The sequence below is a fragment of the Lynx rufus genome, unplaced genomic scaffold (assembly GCF_022079265.1).
Source record: "Lynx rufus isolate CCGP_SWC_20201006 ecotype Redwood Valley unplaced genomic scaffold, mLynRuf1.p SCAF_2, whole genome shotgun sequence".
NCBI classification, from domain to species: Eukaryota; Metazoa; Chordata; class Mammalia; order Carnivora; family Felidae; genus Lynx; species Lynx rufus.
Genome location: NW_025814834.1, coordinates 222,446,633 through 222,462,940, shown reverse-complemented (window position 1 = coordinate 222,462,940; position 16,308 = coordinate 222,446,633). Strand labels below are relative to the sequence as shown.

Sequence of the window (16,308 nt, the reverse complement as noted above, 5' to 3'; positions counted from 1 at the left end):
TGCATCTTTAATCTCGGGTCACTTCAGACAGCACACCGCCTTGGACCCTTGGTGAAGGCTCCGTACCGCACGGATCTACCTCTACTGCTGACAAAGGGTTTTTGATAGTTGAGATTTTGCATACAGCAAAGAAATAACCCGCGTCGAGTAAAATGTTTGCTAAGCCATCTACCTCCTCAAAAACCTCAGGAAACACTAAGTGTTTGATCAGATGCCCACCTCCACAGACGCACCCTTGAGCCAGGTGTGGACAGAGGGCGAGGCCCGGCATCCAGCACAGCAGAGCCTCGCCACTGCCCAGCACCGCCCACGCAGGGACCCAGGCCCAGCAGCATTGCCACCAGGGCCCGCGGTTATTCCTGGGGCACCACCGAGCTGCAGATGCGGCAGCTCCAGCCCCCCCACCCCTCACAGGCCCGACCGCTGGCCTGCCCATGGGCTAGCGGCTAGCCGGGCACCGGGCTGAGACGGACTTGCATTTCCGCCAACAGAGACTCAAACGGCACAAAATTTAGGAACAAAGATATAATGAAAGATTTTTTTTCACACGAGTGGGTTAAATACACACAAGTGGTAAATTATAGGGCAATTTTAAATAAACTGATCAAAACCCAAAGTCGAAGATGTACAAGCGCGTGGCTGCACCTGAAGCCCCCTCTGGCCTCTGGAGTGAAATCACAGCACCTCAGCCCATGACTCACAGACACAGTGCTTCCAAATAACGTGCAAGGGAAACGATCAAGCAGGCGCTTAACGGAAGACATCAGCGACCCGGGGAGCCAGCTTAACCCCACCAGCCCCGCCCGCAACTCAGGCCAGTCCTCCCGGGGCAGCCTTCACCTCCTCTTGATGCCCAGTTGCGTGTGGTCTTCTAGGGGAAGAGCCCACACCGGACGGGGAGCAGCTGTGAAAAGGAACACAGGAGCCTATCTTCAGGGTACACCCAAGATCTGGGCCAAGTGTGAGGGGAGCCTGTCAGGTACAGAACTCCACGGGGCTGCTGGGGTCAGAGGAAATGTCCTGTGGGTACCAAAGGTCACCCCTGCAGTAGCCAGGAACCTGGAGGTGGCAGTGGGGAGCCCAGCCTGGCATAGGTGTGGAGGAAAGGCGGGGGGGGGGGGGGGGAGGCGGGGAGTAAAGTGAAAGCAGCCTTCGGGACCGCAGAGGATAGGGTGGCTCTTTGAACAAAGGACGCCACCTTGTGGTCAGACATCAAGCGGATGTGGAATTTCAACTTCAGCAAAACAAGAACCCACTCTCCTAGGAAGGATTGCTTCTTTCCAAGAGAATGCAAACACGTTTCAAACGCTGAGGCCAAACCCCCACGTCTCCTGGACCCCCGTCCGTGGCCGTCCTTGGCCAGCCCCTGGGCCCCCTGGCCAGGCCCCTGAGCCCTCTGGCCAGGCACAGCTGTGGTAACTGCTCCTGCCTGGTGAGCCAGGGCTCCACTGGACCAAGAATTGCACGCAGAGTATTTGCTAATCGAGTTTTGTATTTTTAAGTGACCAAATCTAGTAAAATGAAAAACAGGTTTACTAAAACAGGTCCGAAAGACGATACAGGAGATTAAGCTATAAAACCAAAGCATAAGGTCCCTCCTCGACACCCAAGCTCCATGGTTCCCAACAGACCCCAGGGCGAGGACAGGGAGCGGAGAATCTTGCACCTCCTCTAAATCCAAATTACACGCTTTGGTTTTTGTTTTCCTTTTAAAGGTTTTTAAAAAGCTAACCCCAGAAGTCAGGCAGGTCCACCCTGCGCCTGGCGGCACGTCCAGCCAGCCCATGGCGAGCTCGGGCACGGTGCCCTCGGTTCGACCACCTCTGCCGGCTGTGGCGCGGGGCTCACTCCTGCGCTATGCTTCTCAGCACGTACTTGACCGTGTAGGCGAAGGCTGCAAACCCAACTATAACAAACAAGTTCGCCAGGGCGCCGCCCAGGAGTCCGTGGTGCCGGTTGGCCTGCTGGAGGCCCGCGAGGTGCGGCCCGGCCCCCGGCGCGTGCCCGTTGAGGAGCTGAAGCCCATTCTGACCATGGTGTGTTTCTCCGTCTGGAACCACGTCTGGTAAGGGGAGAGCCTGGGGTCGGCTACTGAGTTCGTCTTGAGCTTTCTGTTTTTGTTTTATTTCCTAAGATAAAAACAGAAAGGAACAAGGCTTGGTCGAAATAAACTGCTTCCTTTAGGACAAGGGAGGGTCCTGAGATCCACCACAAAGATCCTGCCTGGGAGGCCAGTGGTCACCGGCCCGACACTCACCCTCGGAAGCGGGAGGCGCCCTTAACTCTGTTTAACAGATGAGGGGACCCAGGGACTCGTCAAAAACACCAAGCCTGCGCCGCTCAGGGCCTAGACTGAGCATGTCCAAGCGACACAGAATCACTGTGGCCTCGACCTGGGTGCGGCCTACCCTGCTCCAGAGCGAAGATGAGGGTACATGCCAGCCCCTCTTGGCAGGCCCTTCCCCACAGCCCAGCAGCCCACCCGAGGAGCCCTGCGCCCTGAGGAGGGGGGCAGGGCTGCACCTGCCAGTCAGCACCTACAGGTGCGCGTGAGAACAGGCGCCCTATGTGCGGTGTGTGTGCAGCAAAGGGACACACAGCAGCACAGTTCTCTCTCCGGAAGAATCAAGTCTGGAAGTGCTCCTGGCGAGGGCATCGCAAAACGCACCGCCAGCATCTGTGCCTTACCTCCACGACTTCAGGGAATAATTCACAGAAGACTTTGTCTTTTAAATTAAACACTAAACTTTGTGCCGCCAGCTGTCTTTTCTAGGAAGAAACAGAAGGGAAATATCAGCCTGAAGATTAATTTCAACTCTTTCAAATTCTACACACATTTTATCCTCAAAAGCTGTTGTCTTCGTGTTGCTGAAAGCACTCGATAAACTCGCCGTTCACCACAAACTAATTCAGCCTCATCAAGGCTTACTCGTCTTTCACTATCATCAATTAACGACATGAAACTTAGTTCCCACTTAGACGATAAGAAAATAAAGACCAGTCGACAAGGACCAGACACCGTGCTGTCCCTGGAGGAAAGCCCGGCCTGCTCTTCCCACTGCCGAGGACATGAGCGGGAGCCCCCCAACATGCGAGCCGTGCTCTCCACCCCTCACCGTGAAGTCCGACGTCTCTATACTGCCCAGGGTGGGGCCCTTCTCCACCATGAAGCTAAGGAGCCCAGTCAGGATGGTGGAGACGGACCAGGCCGGGTTCCACGTGTCTGGGTGGAAATCCGTGATGGAAAGACACAGCCTGCAAGACAGGGACCCACTCAACAGAGCACACACACTCGTCATGACCACATTCACACTTGAGAAGCACGGCAGAAATGCCTTACCTTGTATTGCACTTGAATCTTCCATTGGGTGTTATCATATAAATACTAGGAGGTTTAAAAGGAAATTCTCTGGGAAAAACTAGTTTTCCATGGTAATAGCCACCTATAGCAAAACAGAGAAAGAGCCTTGTCACGGTCTACAGTGCACCCCCTGTGGGGGCAGCCCCAGGTACCAAGCTCTGCTCCAGCCCTCAGGCTGGTGCCACGACCCTCAGTCTCCCACTCTGCCCCCACCCTGCCAGCGCCGCCCCCCTCATTCCGGGCCCAGCGGCTGACCACCCCCGGAACACGAGCATCTTGCTGGCAGTCTCACTGGGGGCTCATGACCACAAATCAAGAGTGGCCCTTGCCCCACATGCACAACCCTGCTCACCCTTCCCGGGCCCCCTGTCACTGAGAACTGAGCCTCAGAGGAAAAGCCGTACCCAGCTCCTCACTGGGTCCTCTCGCCCACCCCTGAGCAGGTCAGCTGAGGTCACCCCTATTCCAGACCCCTCTCCCGCACTCCTGGTCTCTCCTTCTCCACCGAATGACACCCTGCAGCAACCAACTGCCATCATGTGATTCTCCCATCTCAGAAAAACAAAAACCAGGGGCGCCTGGGTGGCTCAGCCGGTTAAGCATCTGACTCCGGCCCAGGTCACGATATCACAGTTCGTGGGCCTGACCCTGCATCGGGCTCTGTGCTGACAATGTGGAGCCTGCATGGGATTCTCCGTCTCCCCCTGTCCCTGCCTCTCCCCAACTCGTGCTGGGCCTTTGTCTCTCACAAATGAATGTTTAAAAAAAAACACAACAACACACCTGACCCCACCTCACTCCCCCTCCTGCCAGCCGCTCACCCTCCTTTATGTAAAACCCCTCGAGAGCTACATCCAGGTCCACCCTGCCGAGGCTCCTGCCCCCACCGCGGTCCCCCAAATCCGACACGGAGATCAGCAGAGCCCGCCCCGTACCTCACAACCACGCCCCCGGCCTCCTTGGGCGCCACCCCACCTTGGCTCCCCACTCCCGTCCCACTGCCCCGAGCACTGGCCACTGGCTCCTCTGGTGCCCTCCCTGACCCCTCACACTTCTGGCTCCTCAGGCTCACGTGACACGGGGGTATCTCCAACTGGCACCTGCACCTGGCCCTCTGGGGCTCCTCCCCCCACTGCTGACCCACGGGCCGACCATCCGGGCGACACTGCCCGGACAGGTCCAAGACACAATACCCATTTCCCTCGAACAGCAACGCCACCCTCTTAGCCGCTCACACCAAAATCTGGGAGGCCCCGCTGCCTCCCTGCCCCCACCCACCGCCATCACCTCACACCTCCTCCACCAGCAAGCCCTGTTGGCCATGCCTCCAAACCGATCCAAACTGCTCACTTGGGATGACCGCGCGGGCCTCAAGGCTCTCGCCCCTGCCCACTCGGCTCACGGTCCCACGGGCTACCTCACCTCACACCCTTCTCTCGGGGCTGCACCTGGGAGCCTACTGGAAACGCAAAGCCCCGGGCCCACTGCAGGCAGACGACACGGGACGTGACTTGACCGGACACCCAGTGATGCGTGTGCACGTGCGTGCCTGCGCAGCGAGGCTTCAGGAGTGCCGCCCTGCCCTCCACCCGGGCCCCCTGCCGTCCCCAGCACCCTGGGTGGGGCCCCACCTCAAGGACCGGGACGCACCACACACGTCTGCTCTCACGCCACTCGGGTCGGGCCTCCCCACGTCTCGTACGGATCGTAGCGCCCCGGCCGCCTCACGTGAGTGCCGTCTCCCACTCCAAGCTCTGCCAGGACCGGAGGGATGACGTGAGCGAGTGTCCCCCGTGAGGCCGACTCAACAGCCAGACGGGCCCCCGAGCGAGAAACTAGCACTATGAACGACACTCGAGGCACAGTCAGCCGAAATCGCTGAGAAAAGCCCAACTGGAAAATAAGCAAGAGATACCAACAGGTGCTTTTCTCAAGAGGAAGCAGGCTCGGCTGACGTGCGCTTGGAGCTGGCCGCTCAGGACACGGCTCCGTCCGCAGCGGAGGGCAGGTGGGCAGGAGGATGCGGCCTCGCGGCGAGCCCGTGAACGTCAACACCCACACTGACCCGGCAGCCCCGCCTCCTGCGTCCACCCGAGAGACGCCAGGTGAAAGCCGGCCAACGCCCGCTACCCTCCGAGGGAAGGGCTCGCTCGGCAGGAGCCGCGCAGAGAGGCAACCGCACAGGGAGCAGACGGCTGCCGCGCAAACCGGGGAAGCGACCGCAAGGCGGGCGGCGCGCGCCGGACCGCAGACGCACGCGACCCCCACGGCCAGACGTGCAACGTCAAGCGTACGAGATGAACTCCGGGAGGGTCTGTGGGGGAGGCTCATCCTGAGAGGTAAGGAGGCAAAGCAGGGGACGTGGGAGGGCGGAGCCTCACCCAGAGGTCAAGCCCTTGGGGAGTGCAGAGAAGAAGCGCACGCACCCCCATGCCAGCAGCTCCCACATCCTTCATTCCAAGCGTCCATAGCCAGACGAGCGACGAGCAAAGCCCTGACCGAGCCCTGGGGGCGGAAACCCCAGAGAGCACGGTGGCCCCGGAGAGAGGCCAGGGAGGACAGCGCCCGGGAAGGGACGATGTTGCACCACGCACCTCCTCCACCGAACTGCTTCTGCAACTCCGTTGCAACAACAACAAAAGATCCGTGGGCCACCGCGGTGCCAAGCAGCTCCTGGGTTCTCTGTTCCACTGACCCGCATTTCCCTCCACACTCGGCTCACCGAAGCTCAGGCATCTCAAAGCCAGGCAGACTGACTCCTCCCACTCCGTTCTTGTTTCAACTGCTCTGGGTCCTCTGCCTTTCCGTGTACGTTTTACAATAAAAATCTCAGAATAAATTTGTGTACGTCTACAAAAAACTGTGCCAGGACTTTGATAGGATTGGGTAAAATCCACAGATCGATTCAGGGAGAATCCTCAGCAACGCCTGTACCAGCGGGAAGCCACTTCTGAACCGTCAGGATCGGTGTGCCTGGAATCTGCCAGGAGTAGCGTGGGCGCAGAGCCCAGAGCAAGGACAGGCCGAACGGACATGGCCAGGGTGCAGCCATGAGAGACTGAGAAGGAGGGGTCGGAACATCCAGAAGCCAGAGAAGGAGCAGGTGTGGAGGAAGGAGCCCACACCACCAAAGTCCACAGAACCCCAGACACCGAGGCCGGAGAGCCATCCCTCGGATTGACAATTCAGGGGGCCCCTCATCGACCCTGAGGAGAATGGTCAGCAGAAGGCAGGGCTACAGAGTGCAGAGTGCAGCCCTGAGCGCAAGAGAGAATGGGCAGCAGGGGAAGAGACAGGAGCAGGTGCTGAGGGGCAAGAGGGAGGCAGGCAGTGGAGGGAGAGAAGGCTAAGGAGGGGGAGAGAAAGAAGAAAGAAGGGAAAGGAGGAACAGCAGGAAAAGCTGGTCTCTGAGGAGACAGCCTGAAGGCCATGACCAGCAGGGAGATACACAGGGCAGGACCACACATAAAGAAGCCCTGGTGACAGGGTTGGGTCTGGGGGTTGGGGGGGGGGGGGGCGGTGGTCTCCTGTGGTCCCAAGCCCAGCAGCCTCCACTCGGGGCCTGCCCTTTCCTCCCCCGCCACCTCCACCCCTGTCCAGGTTCACTTCCAGCAGCAACAGGCCTGGTTACAAAATTACTAAATGTTCACAATTTATTGGAAAAATATTAAAACTATTAAAAAAAAAACCTTAAAATCCCACTTGTGAGAAAAAAAAATTCTCATTCCTAGTTCGTTAGAAACACACGTGTATTTAACAAGTATTTTTTTTTTTAATTTTTTTTTTTTTTCAACGTTTATTTATTTTTGGGACAGAGAGAGACAGAGCATGAACGGGGGAGGGGCAGAGAGAGAGGGAGACACAGAATCGGAAACAGGCTCCAGGCTCTGAGCCATCAGCCCAGAGCCCGACGTGGGGCTCGAACTCACGGACCGCAAGATCGTGACCTGGCTGAAGTCGGACGCTTAACCGACTGCGCCACCCAGGCGCCCCAAGTATTTTTTTTTTAATGTTTATTCTTTTTGAGAGAAGGAAAGATGGAGTGCAAGTGGGGAAAGGGCAGAGAGAGAGGGAGACACAGAATCCGAAGCAGCTCCAGGCTCTGAGTTGTCAGCACAGAGCCCGACGCGGGGCTCGAACTCACAAACCGCGAGATCATGACCTGAGCCAAAGTCGGACACTCAACCGACTGACCCACCCAGGCGCCCCCCCCTTTTTTTTTTTTTTTTTAATTTTTTAATGTTTATTTATTTTGAGAGAGAGACAGAGAGCAAGCAGGGGAAGGGCAGAGAGAGAGGGAGACACAGAATCCGAAGCAGCTCCAGGCTCTGAATTGTCAGCACAGAGCCCGACATGGGGCTCAAACTCACGGACCGTGAGATCATGACCTGAGCCGAAGTTGGACACTTAACCGACTGAGCCACCCAGGCGCCTCCTTAACAGGCATTTTAATTATGACCTGTCCAGGCTGCCCTGAAGCCCATCTGCTGCTGCTTTTCTAGGAACCCCACCACAAGCCCATCAAGCCCACACCCCGCTGCTGGACACTCGGGCAGCCCCCAGTGTGACACTATTAACACACCCACCCTACAGAAAGGCTTCTGCACCTGTTTCCCCAGGACACGTCTTCCCAGAACAGAGACTCCTGTGTCAAAGGAGAGTCCTCATAAGGCTGGTGACACCTTCAAGAGAGCCAGGCCAGTTCCACTCTTAACCACCCACCCACACCCACAGATTTCCCCTCATGGTCCAGAGCAGTGGGTCTCGAATGTGCTTCCCAGCAGCCGGACTCTTTTCCAGTGAAATCTTACGCAAAACCCCCATGTGGAGGCAGATGCCACTCAAAGTGAGGACCCAGTGGCTGGAGAGCTGAAGGTACAGCCCGGCCACAGCTCTGCCCTGGGCTTGCCCCACCACGGCTCATCCCTCGACCTGGCCTAAACCCTGAGGCTGGTGCCAGGCTCCCTGTAGGCCCCCGACCCGCTGACTGAAAAATCCCAGGTCTACTTTGTAAATGACACCAGAGGACACTGGGCAGCATCACCAGGTCAGCCCCGGCAGAACAAGGAGAGCAGAGGTGCCCGGCTGTGCCAGGGCAGACCCTGCACCCTCCCCGTGAGCCTCGGGGCCCCATCCACACGAAAGGGCTACCACGTGGCTCAGAGGGCTCGGCAGAGCGAGTGCTCGACAACCACGGCTTTCTTTCCCGACAACATTCGTGCGGGTCTGAACACAGCAGGAGAAAATGGCTGCACTGCACGGCTTACCAGGTCTGTCTTCCGGCTCTGGCCCCACTCACGTCAGAGGCTGGGTAACCTCTGAGACTCACAGAAAGCCCGTGAAGACTAAACCGCTTTAGGATCTGAAGTAACGAGGACGGACTCCAAGCAAGTGCAATGTTACTAACGGACATGCAGACTAGAGCGTGAGTCACAGACACGAAGTGCTTGACAGGAGAGGTCTGTTCAGAAGACAAAAAGGTCTCTTGTTCCCCTCGCTCAGATTGAAGACTGACTTACCTTCATAAGGAGTCATCTCTGGGCCTCGGACCACATAGTGCCTGAGGGAGAGAAGAAAATGAGCTGGCTTTAGGGACGGCAAACACTCCGAGTTCTGAGTCCCTCCGTGGCCGGGGTGTGGGGTCCAGCCGAAACCAGACGTGCGAACATCCCAGGTGAACTTGTGCTGTGGTCTACGCACTCCTAACGGGGTCTTAGGAACTGTATCTTTCACGTCCTCCACAAAGCACTTTCGTGCCTGCAACACCTAAGAAACTAACACTCTCTAACCGTGAAAGTCCAGTAACAAATTTTCAAATGCTAATTTCACACACATTCTTGAGATGTACTTAGAAACTTGCACTTCTCAGTGTGCCCAAATATCACGAAGTAGGCCAAGCAGGGAAGGGCTGGTGACATGAGGTGGCTCTGTGTCCCCCAGTGTTGATGTTCTAGAAGAAGCAGACGCGTGACCTCAGAGCAGCTGGCCTCACGCAGGAGAACAGGGATAGCCTGTAACTGTCACTGAAGTCCTCACACAGAGCCCAAGCCCAGGTGGACCCACGTGCTTCAGACCACGAGCGGCGGCACTCACAGATTCCACTCTCCCATGCAAATAAGGAGCTTCGGCCGCACGTCAAGAGGTGCGTGGACTTAAGCATTTTCAAATATAAGAGAAAAGCACAAAAGGGAACGCAGAGCCAATCAGACACAGCTGTTAGCACGTCACTAAGCATCCCTTCGGAAACCCCTCTTCCCACAAATGCCACTTGAACGTCGTGGATGAAACACATGCCAGCTGATATGTTTTACTACACAAACACTGCCATCCTGTGTTGGTGGACCAGGAACAAGCCTCAGAGCTTAAGCATGTGACACACCCAGGAACGTGGCCTTAATTTGTCACTGCTCCCAATTCCGGGGTCCAGTCTGGGAACACTGGGTAGGGGCAGCGAGCAAGAGCAGAGAGCCCAGCAGCCTGAGTGGCCAAGCAGCACGGCACTCGGGGGACACCCCAGCAGGTGATAGAGCCCAGCCAGCAGGCCGGACACGACTGTCCCCAGCCAGTCTGGGAACTGGATTCCAGAGTGGGGAGAGGGGCTCACCACCCTGATGCAACATAAACTGTTTGTGCCAACGATACAACATGGATCGTGCTAGAAGGAAGCCGGCCTCTCTGCTGGGGGTCTGGAACACTGGGAGGTGCCGGGCAGAGGCACGTGACCTGCTCCAACTGGCAATCTTGCGTCCTGGGTCTCTGATAGGCTTCCCTGGGGGACAGCACCTCATGTGTGTGGTCACAGCAGGGCTGGGGGGGCTCGTGTCGGTCTCCTATGGACTCCGACCCCAGCGCACTGTCTGTCCCTTTGCTAATTTTGCTGGTTTTCCATGGAAACAAATCTCAGCGATCGATCCTCCTTGTGAATGACTGAACCTGGAGATCTGAACTCACGGGCAGAGAGAGGCTCCCCAAACGACGAGGACGACCCTGCGACTGCTGTGGGAGCTGTCCCCCTCCATCTGCCAATTCAGGGGGCCGGGGAAGCTCTGTTGTAACCCCAAAGCCTCAGTCCCGCGCGGCCCTTTTCACCCTGAAAACCCTCCCTCACCTGCCGGAGCAGCCCCTCCTCCCCAAGCTGAGGAAGGTAGATCCAGAACCCGTGAACACCTGTCCAAACACCTGTCCAACCTAAAAAACAGCTTTTCACCCAGTTAAACTCCTTTTCTCTGGACAAAATACCCTTCACACAGAAAATGCTTACTACCTCAACCCTACACTTTACTTCCCACAGAACCGATAAATCTGGTAAGGGCAGCATTTCCGTAGAAGCACGTAACCTCCTAAGGCCACACCTGAGCACAGCCTGAAAGTCACTATGTAGCAAGTGTGCGTGAGGCTCAGAGCCTGTTACGTCGGCCAGGGCTACCAAGCACTTGCCCCAGCCAGCGCCAGGAATCCAAGCATCAGGGCCCCTGACCCTGTGTCACAAACTCTCTAAGACAGGACAGGCCACTCTACAGCACCAGGACGCAAAGAGCAAAAGGAGAGTCTAGAAATGCAACTTCTCCACCAACAGCCGTGAGACCCATGACGTGCCCCGAAGCCTCCCCTATGGATCCCACAGACCCACCCGAGAGGCGCTCCCCAGCGTGCTCTCTCCAGACCCAGGGGACAGAGGTCAAGGAAGACCCCACAGTGGCCCCAGCCGCCGCCCATCAGGAAGACAACCAGGCCCCATCCGTAGGCCTCAGCCTGCCCGCGTCTGAAAGCGGTACAGACAGATGCACCCTTCCCAATGCCACGACAGGACAGGAGCACCAGGGCCTCCCCGTCAAGCGAGCAGAGAACCCAGGTGACAGTCGGCGTGGGGTGAATGGTCACGTGGAGCCTTACCATTCAAGGATATTGGAAGGGAGGGGCTCAGCACAGATGTAAGGCACCGGGTCCTTCTTAATGCGAAGATAGTCCTGTTTCAGCCTCTGGGTCGCTGTCGTCGGAGCTCTTTTATTGCTGCTGCTGCTCATCTAGGGAAAGCAAACGTCTGTTTCCAAAGAACGACAGACACGCCCTGCCTCCTCAGCCACAGACAGCTTCAACAGTCCCACGAGGTTAAGCCCAGCCACCCAGAAGCCAGGCCTGCGGGCTGTCCTGACTTGCCGCCCACCCCCACACCAGCAGGACTCGACGAGTCTCCTTGGGGGTCTGCCCCCCACAACCTTCGTTTATGTGACACCAGGTCAAAGATAAAAAACGAAACAAAACCAAAGCCCCGCTTCCGTCCTCAAAGAACCTACCCGGGAGAAAGACCTCGAATTTAAAGGGTCCTAAGGACCGGTGTGCTGAGGCCAGCATGGCCTGGTGCTCCTGCGCTCTGTGCTAATGAAATGTTTACACCACAGAAATCAGGATGCACCCCAAACCAGCCCCCAACAAAAGCCTGTTGTTAAACATTTTCCAACATATCTACTACTGCTCAAAAGTTAATGGGGGGACGGGGGACCTGGGTGGCTCAGTCGGTTAAGCATCTGACCCTTGATTCGTCTCAGGTTATGATCCCATAGTGTGAGCCCCACTTAGGATTCTCTCTCTCTGTGTGCCCCTCCCCCACCTGCATGAGTGCTGTCTCACAAAATTACTTTAAAAAAAAGTAACTAATGGGGCGCCTGGGTGGTGCAGTCGGCTAAGCGTCCGACTTCAGCCAGGTCACGATCTCGCGGTCCGTGAGTTCGAGCCCCGCGTCGGGCTCTGGGCTGATGGCTCAGAGCCTGGAGCCTGTTTCCGATTCTGTGTCTCCCTCTCTCTCTGCCCCTCCCCCGTTCATGCTCTGTCTCTCTCTGTCCCAAAAATAAATAAACGTTGAAAAAAAAAATTAAAAAAAAAAAAGTAACTAAAAACCAAAATGGATCGGAGGAACAGGGGAGACTGGAGAAAGATGGGGGGCCCTGAAAGTCTGACATTCACACTGGGAAGAGGCAAAAGGAGCACCCTCCTGATCAGAGCTAAGGACACGGGTAGAGGCTTCAGACAGCATCACGGGTCCAGGGAAGGGCACTGGGCCACTGTGTAAGGAGCCACAGCACAGTCAATGGTGGCTGACAAGGCTGACCAGGGAGGCAAGGCCACGCAGCCAATAGCACTGCAGAAAGTTTTTAGGTCCAAGTCTTAAGAGAGACCAGCTTTTCTGTTGGATCACCAGGGACAGGTTAGCAGAGCTTGAAGGAGACAGCATGAGACAGATGAGATGGCACCGGAGAGACCGGACAGCACTGAAGGCTGAGGACCAGGAGTGAGGTCGCAGCCATCATTCAAGAGAAGAAACGGCCTGGCTCAGGGGGTGGGGGGGTGGAGCCTGGGACACCTCAGTGATGCTCGGAGGCAGAGGGGAGTGATGGTGAGAGAGGAGACAGAGCTCCCCACCCTCACAGGCATTGGAGCAGCTCAGCCTGATGTGCTCTGCATGCAGAAGTTTCCCCTAAGACAGCAAGGCAAAAAAGTTCTGCTGCTAAAAATAAAGTGTGAAAGCTGCCAGTCTAAAATATGATAGAGACAGAGGACACATGGGGGTATGCGGGAATGGGAAGGGACAGCAGCTTCCAGACTAGAGTGGTGGCAGATCGAAGCCATGCCTGTCCTGCTCTCCTCCACGCCACTGAGGCTGCCACTCAGCCATCTCAGGCCATCTTGCCAGCACACTGGACATCAGCGGCCAGGATCTCGACCCTGACCTCCAGCCTGCACAAACCTGAAGTCACTCTCCGCCCCCCATCATCTCCACCTCAGGGCCTTTGCTTGCTCATTTCCCTGGCGACAGCCACAGCTCCTTCCGATCCGTCAGGTCAGAGGTCTCTGGACTCCTGCCCCTTTGCTGGCTCGATTCCCCTCAGAGCACTAAACCCACTGCACTACAGCGGGGGCTTGGTGTGCTTCCCACACCCCAGGGCCTGCAGAGCGGTCCTCCTGCACACGTCATTGCCCACCCTTTCCTCCTGTTCCCACTCCACTCACCCTAATGCAGGGTCGTACTACCTCTCCCATCAAGCACCCCAGACTCGCCACTGGCCCCCCAGCTTCCATTCTCCCCTTTTCAGCCCACCCCGTACACTTAAATCAGATTAACTTTCTCCACCCACAGTTCTGATCACAGCATTTCAAGACCTCCCCACAGCCAAACAGACAAACTACAACACCTCCCCCTTCCTGCCAAGCCCCCGACAAAGAAGCCCAACGAGCCCTCCTAGTGTCTGACTCCCAACCCCCTCCTCACCCTAACCCTACGGCTGTCTCTCAGCCTGGTCTCCACTGGCAGAAAACCCACCTGTGCCCTTCCTGGCCTAGCTCAAAAGCTAAGTCCCTCAAGAGCCTCCCTCATTTCCCTAGTCAGATGCCCCCACAGGCCTCCCTGCGACCCAGCTCCACACCACACAGGTGCCCTCCAGGCGCCAGCAGGAGCAGGAGCAGGAGCAGGCTGGGAAGGGAGTGCTCTCCCGCGCAGCCCTGCCCCCAAGCTCCTGGCCAAGCCAAAGGGGCCAGGCGGCTCACCTCACCGGAAGCAGAACCGCCACACTGGACTTGTTGGGTGTGTTTTACATGTTCACCCTATGGCTCAGCCGGCTGAGCATCCGACTTCCACTCAGGTCAGGATCTCGCAGTTTGTGAGTTCGAGCCCCGTGTCGGGCTCTGTGCTGACCGCTCAGAGCCTGGAGCCTGTTTCAGATTCTGTGTCTCCCTCTCTCTGCCCCTTCCCCGCTCATGCTCTGTCTGTCTCTCAAAAATGAACAGACATTAAAAAAATTTTTTAAATGTTCACCCTAAAATTAACACTCTGTACTACGCAAAAAATTCCCTGGGCAATTCAAATACCACCGTGTTTGTGCGTAATTATGTGGCAAGGCTGGGTGCTTAATGAAGCTTACAGGACAGACACACAAAATAAATAGATCCTGCCTGGTCAGTCACAAACTTTTCGCTCATTCTTGCTCTCAAAGGTATCAACTTTTTTTTAAGTTTATGTATTGGTGAGAGAAAGAAAAAGCACAAGTGCAGGAGGGGCAGAGAGAGGTGGAGAGAGAGAGAGAGAGAGAATCCCCAGCAGGCCCCACACTGTCAGCGCAGAGCCCGATGCGGGGCTTGAACCCACAGACTGAAAGATCACGACCTGAGCCAAAGTCGGGCGCTTAAGCACCCAGATGCCCCTCAAAAGCATGTTCTTTAAAGTCACGTTTATGATTCAACTACTCAGTTCAGGACAAAGGAAAAGCTCCCTGAGGACCCCTCCTTCGCCCCTCTCAGTGCCCTCAGGGGCCCCTCTGGTCTACGGCACCTGCACAGACCCGTGAAGCAGGTCTCAGGTTCCCTGCAAATCCCCACAGATGGGGAACATGAAAAGCGTTATGCTGAAAGAAAAAGGGTGCAGCATGAAAACAAATGTCAGGAGTAAAGTGTCAGCACACGGGAGGTAAGGGAGCGCTGCCTGAACCAACGCCCGGCAGGCCGCGAGTCCCGCCAGCCTCACACGGACACACCTGTCATCTGCCCAGCACCCAAACACCCTGCTCCTCTCTTCTCCGCACCTCTCTCCCACTCTGAGTAAGCGTAATTCAGGTGACAAAGTGGCATGAGACCTTGGCCTGACCGACCAGATGGGCACGTGACACTCCCAAGCCCGAGCCTTTCACGGAAGTCTCTCCTTTCTCCACCAGGATTGCTTCACAGGCTGGATAGGGGCCCAGGGCCGGTGGAGACAGTCCCACTACCACTCAGGCACCTGCCACACAGGTCAACACTTCAGAAAACAGCAGACTGCTGACTGCAAGCCCGAGGCGCCATGCCCGAAGTCTACACAGCAAGTGTTCCAATGATGCTCCTTTCTACTAAAGCCAGATTACACCAAGTCTCACTGACCTGACCTGGAACAAACACAGTACCCACCTGGCCCATCGCTGCGCTGTGTTCTCACGCACTTAGTAGCTCTACTCCCACTAGGCTTTACCCCTCTTTGGCTGTTCCATGCCTGGGCCCAGAAAGTGGCTGGGAACTGGACTTGAATTAAATACAGACCAGCTAGGTGGCATCCAGTGAAAAAGGAGCTACAAGTTCACGTCTCTTGAAGCTGAGAGGGTGCAGGTAACCGGCAGAGGTGGAAAGTGGGCCGGCACAGACGAGGAACTGGCCCAGGGCCCAACGTGAGCGCTAGTCGGCAAGGCCCACGGTGGAGCCAGCCGACTGGAGCTTCCCAGCCTTACGGCCTGAATTTTCTCTCAGCTACTACCCCAAGAGGCATAACCCTAAGGACACTCATTCCTGCTGGAATTTACGAAACAGTCTGGGTACTGATTACGGGTGAAGCGGCGGGCTCGATGGCAGCCACCCCAACACCAATTCCCAGGATACATTTACAAACCAAGATCTATGCCGGCTAGTCCTGGAGGTGCCCGCAAGCGTGCCACTAACAGGAGGGCCTTCCGTGGGAGCCCCAGCCGTGAGGCCAACCAAATCCCCAAGCTGGCCGCAGGACCACCCCGGCCCGGAGCCCCGGGCGCCCCGCCGTAACCGACCTCAGGTTCCGCGCACGGAAGCTCCAGGCCCGGGCCCCTCGAGCGGCAGATCGAACGGCGACAAGCCTCGCGGCGGCCCCGTACCCTCCGCGCGGGCCGGTTCCAGCGGGGCGGACGCGCGGCCGAAGCCCCGGTTCAGGCCCGCGCCGCTGGCTCACCTCTCCCCGTCGCCGCGCGTGGGCCGCCGCCGCGCTCAGGCTCGCCGTGGTCGAGACCGGAGCAGGGAAGGAAGAGCGTGGCCCGCGCCGGAGAGCCTCACCGCGCCGGGAGCGAGCCCACCGCACCGCTGCAGCGCCTCCGCCACCGCCACCGCCACCGCCGCCGCCTAAGCTTGCAAGATGGCCGTTCACGGGGCGGGCGGGGGAACTGTGCTCACCCCCACTTCCGATTCCG

General features: G+C 57.2%; 1 protein-coding gene across 2 annotated transcripts; it reads right to left on the bottom strand.

Moving 5' to 3' along the window:
- Positions 1–510: 510 nt before the first annotated feature.
- Positions 511–16,242, bottom strand: UBE2J2 (ubiquitin conjugating enzyme E2 J2). Of its 2 annotated transcripts, none has more exons than XM_047083440.1 (7): positions 16,074–16,242; positions 11,255–11,385; positions 8,881–8,921; positions 3,341–3,443; positions 3,117–3,255; positions 2,689–2,769; positions 511–2,129 (listed from the first exon to the last, which is right to left on the bottom strand). In XM_047083440.1, the coding sequence occupies exons 2-7, from the start codon at positions 11,383–11,385 to the stop codon at positions 1,845–1,847; spliced, it is 780 nt and encodes a 259-aa protein (XP_046939396.1). In that variant the 5' UTR covers positions 16,074–16,242; the 3' UTR covers positions 511–1,844. The 2 variants fall into 2 exon arrangements, with proteins under 2 accessions (XP_046939396.1, XP_046939397.1); XM_047083441.1 differs by lacking the exon at positions 16,074–16,242 and adding an exon at positions 15,916–16,021.
- Between the last annotated feature and the right edge of the window lie 66 nt (positions 16,243–16,308).

Coding starts and splice junctions, on each gene's coding strand:
- UBE2J2 (XM_047083440.1), bottom strand. CDS start 11,385: ATGAGCAGCAGCAGCAATAAAAGAGCTCCGACGACAGCGACCCAGAGG. Junction 3,256..3,340: donor AGATTCAAGTGCAATACAAG/GTAAGGCATTTC, acceptor CCTGTCTTGCAG/GCTGTGTCTTTCCATCACGG. Junction 2,130..2,688: donor TATTCCCTGAAGTCGTGGAG/GTAAGGCACAGA, acceptor TTTTTATCTTAG/GAAATAAAACAAAAACAGAA.